At 36.4% G+C, this 7500-nt stretch overlaps 1 protein-coding gene across 1 annotated transcript in view; it reads right to left on the bottom strand.

The window, feature by feature from the left end:
* Nucleotides 1–1559: 1559 nt before the first annotated feature.
* The window catches only part of LOC106870799 (G protein-coupled receptor dmsr-1-like), a 386450-nt gene continuing 380509 nt past the window's right edge, over nucleotides 1560–7500 (bottom strand). The window contains exon 5 of the mRNA XM_089353532.1: nucleotides 1560–3744. Within this exon, the coding sequence (XP_089209658.1) occupies nucleotides 2353–3507 (1155 nt within the window). The 5' untranslated portion in view covers nucleotides 3508–3744 and the 3' untranslated portion in view covers nucleotides 1560–2352. The remainder of the gene's footprint in view (nucleotides 3745–7500) is intronic.

Genomic DNA, 7500 nt, shown 5'->3' on the forward strand with positions numbered 1-7500 from the left:
CTCTTTATCTTTTTGTTTTTATATATTTACATATATATATATATTTATTTATTTATGGGTTTCAGCCAAGTGGCTGTGGTCATGCTGGAGCACCACCGCGATTTTCCGTCTTTATGCTTTGCTCTCTTCACGTTCCTTGCATGGCTCTTCTCCTGCACCTGATATAGTCCAATCAAGAGTTTTGATGGCACATCTGGTGTATAAGAGAATTTGACATCGCTGCCCTAAACTGTGTCTCATTTCGAGCACATATATATATATTATATATATATGTGTGTGTGTATGTGTGTGTATGTGTGTGTGTACGTGTGCGTGTGTCTGTCTGTCTATCTGTGTTTGCTCCCACTAACGTTTGATAGCCAGCGTTGGTCTATTTATGTCCTTGCTAGCGGTTCGGCAAAAAGTTAGAGACTTAAAAAATAATTACTGTTGTCGATTCGTTCCACTATGCTATGCTTCTTCAATGCGGTGCCCCAGCATGGCCGTTGTCTAATAAGCGAAGAACAACAATATCTACTATAATACATTCCTAGTTATCTTCTATTTAATTCACACCTACAGTAAGTTCAACAATGTACGCAACGTAGTTTTACCTGTCTGTGTGTCTGTGTGTCTGTATTAGATATATGCCTAATCTCTAATCTTAATCTCTATGTGATTAAGATCATCTAATATTAGAATTTTCATGTTTGTTTTTGCTCAGATGAGCTCAGTCGGTATTGATCTAGTCAGTTCCAGCCGTGGCCATCTCATTTTTAACCAGATATAGTACATAGAAGACTGAACACATTAGTCAATGCATCCATCCTACCTATATCACTTTCGCTATCTATCTATCTATCTATCTATCTATCTATCTATCTATCTATCTATCTATCTATCTATCTATATGTCTGTCTGTCTGTCTGTCTGTCTATCTATCTATCTATCTATCTATCTATCTATCTATCTATCTATCTATCTATCTATCTATCTATCTATCTATTCGTCTGTCTGTCCTTCTATATATGTTTTTGTCAGTCTGTCTGCCCCTCTACTTGTCTATTTCATAGAAGCAGGTTTTGTGATTAAATTTCGATCTAATTAATTATTCGCCACCCCATGATCATATCCTAATGCCCGCAAGCCAATAAAAAGGACCTTATTCGATTACTTCACCTCGCAAAACGAATAGCCATAAATCATACTATTTTGAAATCATACTCTTTGCAAATACTTGACTACCAGTGTGCACAGTACACAAGACTTTCCCTGTCAATTATATCTATCCCAGTATTTACACTTTAGCTATATTATCGATCTCTTTTTTTTTGACTGGCTAAAATATACCTTTCTAAACATATACTCCACAAGGTACCACTATCCGACGTAACGTAGAAGGTTGTAATTAAGCAATATATTTTTGTTCGATGCAACGATATGCACACACACACACACACACACACACACACACACACACACACACACACACACAGAGCTATACACACGCACACATATGATATATATATATATATATATATATATATATATATATATATATATATATATATATATATATATATATATATATGTATACATTTTTCCACTTATATTTTACGGACAATGTAATTGTTTACCTCGAAGCTATTATAGAAGACACTTGTCTGACGTGTCGCACGGTGAGATCGAATCTAGAACAACATGGTTCTAAAGCAAACTTAACCATACAGCCACGTCAGCACATATTTTGAAACTACATATGTATAGATATAATGATAAAAAATAAAATCTTTTCTGCTTTTTAAATAATTGTTTATAAGTATTCAGTCAACTTTTACACTCAGATGAAATAAATATACTGCGATTGTTGTATTTTTCTCAATTCGAATATAATAATTTCTATTTTTTTGTAGAAGAAAAGATGAGAGACAAAATGAGAAACAAAGAAGAATGCAATCGCATTACTAAACTCAGTATTTTTGAAGTAACAAATTTGTGTTTGGTCCGAGGTCGATATGGATGTGTTAAGACCTGCCATAAAAAGAATCTCCCCCAAGATCATCCTTGTCTTCTTTTTAAGCATCGTCTACCTAATACTGTGTAATCCACTGTTGTCTCAGGTGTCTTTGTAAAGTGTGTGACTTAAAGGAAATTTGGTTACTATGTCTAGCAAGTTGAGCGTCCACTCGCAGACTTCTTTGTTGATTGCTTTGCTGGTTTGTTGATCAGGAAACTGAAATGACTGGATGACTGGCGTAAGAATGTCTACTGAAAGTGGACTAATCCTGTATTTGTCTACTTTAAGTTGCTTAACTTTTCATCAAATCATAACTGTGCTCTTCGTTATGATATAACTGCACCAGGAGAGTTAGATCATACTTCCGAGTACCTAGTAGCCTGGGTTGACACCAGCTGCAATTGGCCGACATCTGTAGCAATGAAAGATTTGAAAAATATTCTGATGAATGTCTCTCTAAACTGTTTACTCATTGTGCAATACAATACGAAGTTGATGCCGTTGTTAATGAGTGTGAGAATATCAAGGGTATCTCCCAAATACACGTAGTAATTCTGGAAGAAAGAGTTAAAAGTTCCAATCAGTATAAATATACCATGGGGGGTTTCTGTTATGAGGAACAGCACTACAACTGTCAGTAACATCTTCGTAGTTCGATTAGTTTTCCTTTCTCGACCGCTGTCGTCATCTGTTCTGCCACTTCGACTTAACAGCCTCTTCCGTCTTACCTCAACATCTTGCATGGTTTTCACGAGTAATATACTCAAAACTGTCAAGAGTAAGCTGGGTAACAGCTTAAGGATAAATGCTTGCACCCAAAAGTTCATCTTCTTGAGAATTCTCTCAGCTTCATTATTCTCCCTAAAATCAACATACCACATTGTTGAATTTTGTCCGGCATCGCACTTGATTTCTAACGTTGCACTATTAGGAACACATACTATAGTGGTAACTATGGTCACTAGAATTACAGCCAATTTAGCCCTTGGTATACTGCACAAATAGGTGCCTTTGCGTGGATACCTAATGAAAATGTACCGGAACAGAGCCAACGTAACTGTCAACCAAATTGAAATGGAATGTACAACAACGCTACATACGGCGTAGGCAAATAAAAAGCGGGCATCACCAATACTGTCACGACTTTCTGGAGAATCTGGTCCATAGATGACATAATTGTTTAAAGCAAATGGGAAGTAGAGAGCCATTGTAAGCCCATCGCTAATGGCCAGTCCAGTCAGGATTATATTTGACGGAGAAATCATATTTTTTCTTGTCAGTACAATAATGTTGAGAATATTCGTGATGACTCCAAATATGCAAACGATGGAAGCTACATAACCATGAATGCCTGCGTACCAGTAGTGATAAGCCACTAATAAATTATTTGTATCAAGAGGTAATTCGTCTTCTGTTATGTTGGTGGCATTATCATAGAAAAGGATCTGTGTTGAATTATCTTCACTAAACATGTCTGAAGGATACATCGGAGAATGTGTTATGGCCGACATAATTTCTTGATGGATGTTTATTCTTTGAGTTATCACACTTTTATCGTTTTCTTAATTTTGTTTCCTTTAATTCTAATATATTTTCCTTTTATTTATCAATTTAATTTTCTTTCATACTTTTATATACAGATTATGTTGTTTTACAATATATTTCCATCTGGGGCAGCTTATCACTTTCTAGCTGGCATCCTTTCTCCTTATCTTTCCTCTGAAGTGTCTGTTGTTTTCATGAGACAACTGAAAAGATAAAAAGAAAGACAGCATTAATTAATTGATAATTAATTTCTAAACGTTTGGTATAAAGCCACAAACTTCGAGGGAAGGTTATAGTCGTTTATAAGTGAGTGCTGGCTTAGCTATATAGATTAAGAAGTTCGTTTCTCAACTACGTGGTTTTACGTCCAATCCCACTGCATAGAACCTTAAATAAACGTCTTCTACTTCAGCAACGGATCGATCAAATTGACTGGAATTTGGTAGACAGGAAGTGAGTGGATTCCTGTCGGAGGGTCTGTTTCTATTCTTGGGTGGGAGACTTAATATATCTTCTCGTTTAACAGTAACACCTAACTATTGGGATGCTTTAATGGAATCGACTCTATTTCAAGTTTCAGGTCTTTTCTTCAGCAGTCAGAGATTATCTTCCTACTCCCTAATCATTCTCAAAGTTCTAAAAGTGCTCACGAGTGCTATCATTCCTCCTCTGTCTAAACCAATAAGAAAAAAAAATTAAAAGACCAAGTAAGAAAGTTAAATTCGATTCCTAATACTTGACCGTTTTTTAGAATATTTAGGATAGAAAGCGAAGTCGATCATAGGGCGTTGGGAATTCAGAAAGAAAAAAGAAACAGAAAAATGCCACGTGCTATTTTGTCCAACGCTCCATTGATTCTGATAATCGACATTTTAAATTCAGTGGTATATTGAAAACAGAAATAATTATGAAATCTATTTGTTTTTCACTATTTCATCTGCTATTTAAACTACTCTTTTACTCTTTTACTTGTTTCAGTTTTTTGTCTGTGGCCATGCTGGAGCACCGCCTTTAGTCGAGCAAATCGACCCCAGGACTTATTCTTTGGAAGCCTAGTACTTATTCTATCGGTCTCTTTTGCCGAACCGCTAAGTTACGGGGACATAAACACACCAGCATCGGTTGTCAAGCGATGTTGGGGGGACAAACACAGACACACAAACACACACACACACACACACACACATATATATATATATATACATATACATATATACGACGGGCTTCTTTCAGTTTCCGTCTACCAAATCCACTCACAAGGCTTTGGTCGACCCGAGGCTATAGTAGAAGACACTTGCCCAAGATGCCACGCAGTGGGACTGAACCCGGGACCATGTGGTTGGTAAGCAAGCTACTTACCACACAGCCACTCCAACGCAATTGTATTTTGCTTATTATTTTGTTTCTATTTTACTGGAATCACTTATTATAGTGCGGTCATGCTGGAACACCGCGCTCGAGGGATTGTACTTGATTGTAACTAAGACATTAATGTGTTTCGTATTTACTTTACAATTTGAATGAATGCTGCGTTCACTTTAATGTAGCTCGGTGAGATAAATATTATGGTATGTTTTTTGTACAACAAACTGGTTTACCCGCTCATTGATGCACATACCCGTATGTTTACACTCATATATAATGTACAACGTGGTATCAAAACATTCCCGGACAGTTGTGTGCGCAGTGAGAGCTAGCATTGACCTTCATGAGGTACTGTGCTGAGTGGCATCATCTGTGTTTACTTCAGAAGTCGTGAAATTTTGTGATCATGTGTATGCTGTAGTCTGCGATTTTCTCATGGACAGGAAGTTAGAGCAAAGAGCCAACGTGAAATTTTGCGTTAACTTGGGAAGACTGCTTTAGAGACAAAGAACATGCTTCAGCAAGCTTAGGCGACGAAGCAATGGGTCGTACGCAATGTTTCGAGTGCAACGGGCACTTCAAAGGCGGAAGAACGTCCCCGGAAGACGATGAGAAATCTGGAAGACCTGCTGTCAGAAAATCTAGAGAAAATTCATCACCTTGTGCATGAGGATAATCGGAGGATAATCAACAACGTTGCTGATGTTGGCCTGTCCTATGGATCCGTGCAGGCAATCCTAACGTCTCAATTGAACATGCGGTGTGTCTCTGCTAAGTTTGTTCCTCGCATGCTGATCACTGAGCAGAGAGAACATCGCGTCGAAATCTGTCAGCATCTCCATCAGCGTGCCACTGAAGACCCATCCTTCAAGTCGAGGATCATCACAGGCGACGAGCGTTGGGTCTATGGGTTCAAACCTGAGATGGAGCAGCAGTCGTCACAAGGCGACAATTTCGAAGGAGATGTTAAAACTTAGGTATAAGTTCCTTTTTATTAAACATAACCAATCCGGGAACATCTCGTACACAATATATATATATATATATATATATATATATATATATATATATATATATATATATATATATATATATATATATCTATCTATCTATCTATCTATCTATATATATATATATATATATATATATAAAAAATTTACAGAAAACAAAAGACGAAGACAGGTGTAGGAATAACAAGCAGGTGTGTTAGTTTAACGCTCGGGAAGAGAGGAAAAGTCTTTTACGTTTCGAGCTTACGCTCTTGTATATATATATATGTATATATATATATATATATATATATATATATATATATATATATATATATATATATATATATATATATATATATATATATATATATACATATATATATATATATATATATATATATATATATATATATATATATATATATATACATATATATAATACAAAATGGGATAAGAACGTAAAACATCAAGACAGTTAGGTAATACAAAAGAGGGACAAAACATACAGATAGACGATACAAAGAAAACAAGGACGGGTCATTTGGAGTTTTCTTTCCTCAGCCGAGTTCCAGATTATCTGTGCAATTTCGGCTGGTTGTATTCAATATTGCTCCAATCTGGCCAGCCCCAAGGAAAAATTAAGCTAAGAGTATTAGATTCCTTGGAAGAAAGCAGCGAATGTATACGAAAACAAGGTCGGAAAAAAAAACCGGAGAATGTTACACAAATACAAATAACAGGACATAACAACAGGTGTCTTTCGACTAAGGAGGAAATAAATTAAGCTGGCGTGTGTGAAAATAAAGCCTTACGGCAGGGATACAAGATTTCACAGGCACAGGGAGGAATATATATATCACAGCCGAAATTCTGTTCTCTTTAACGTCGCCGTGTGGGATACATCATTTGCCCCATGTGGAAAATATTCCTCCAAAATTATCCAAATGATATCTGTATTATGTTTCCAATTCACCCAAGACTATGTCCCTGTAAAATGCGTCCCCTACAAAGGTCGAGATCACATCAGAAAATAACATTACGACACAATTTTTTCACTGCAAATGGTCCTACTCTTTTCAATGTTACCCGAAATAAAGTAGAAAAAGACCCCGCAACTTTCAAACAATACCTGGAAAAATTTATCCATGAAATACCGGATAAACCACCTGCACCTTGATACGTCTCAGCCAACAACAACTCTCTGCTTGAGTGGTCCATGGTGTCCCGAAATAATTAATTAAAAGACTTAAAGGTGGTGCTATTGAGTTATATAGAAGATTATGAGGGGTTTAGTTCACTGGTGATCTAAACGAATAGGTACGCTGAATAAGTGCTATAATTCGTCATCTGTTAGGTTCCAAGTTTACATCTGGGACTGGAGCTAGAGATCTGTATTAGGCTTCCGTGTTAGCAGGTATATATTAGAGGAAAAGGACAACAAAATCCAAGGCAGGACGAGTATCTCAAGTAATTTATAATAATTTAGAATAAAGTGAATTTGAAGTCTGACAACTGTTTTTGAGAAATCCCGAATGATAGGCTAGCATGTTCGTACACAAGGTATGTCTGAAAATTCCAGATAAGGAAATTCTCCTTTCTCTT

The sequence above is a fragment of the Octopus bimaculoides genome, chromosome 6, assembly GCF_046866305.1.
Source record: "Octopus bimaculoides isolate indiv1 chromosome 6, ASM4686630v1, whole genome shotgun sequence".
Classification (NCBI taxonomy): domain Eukaryota; kingdom Metazoa; phylum Mollusca; class Cephalopoda; order Octopoda; family Octopodidae; genus Octopus; species Octopus bimaculoides.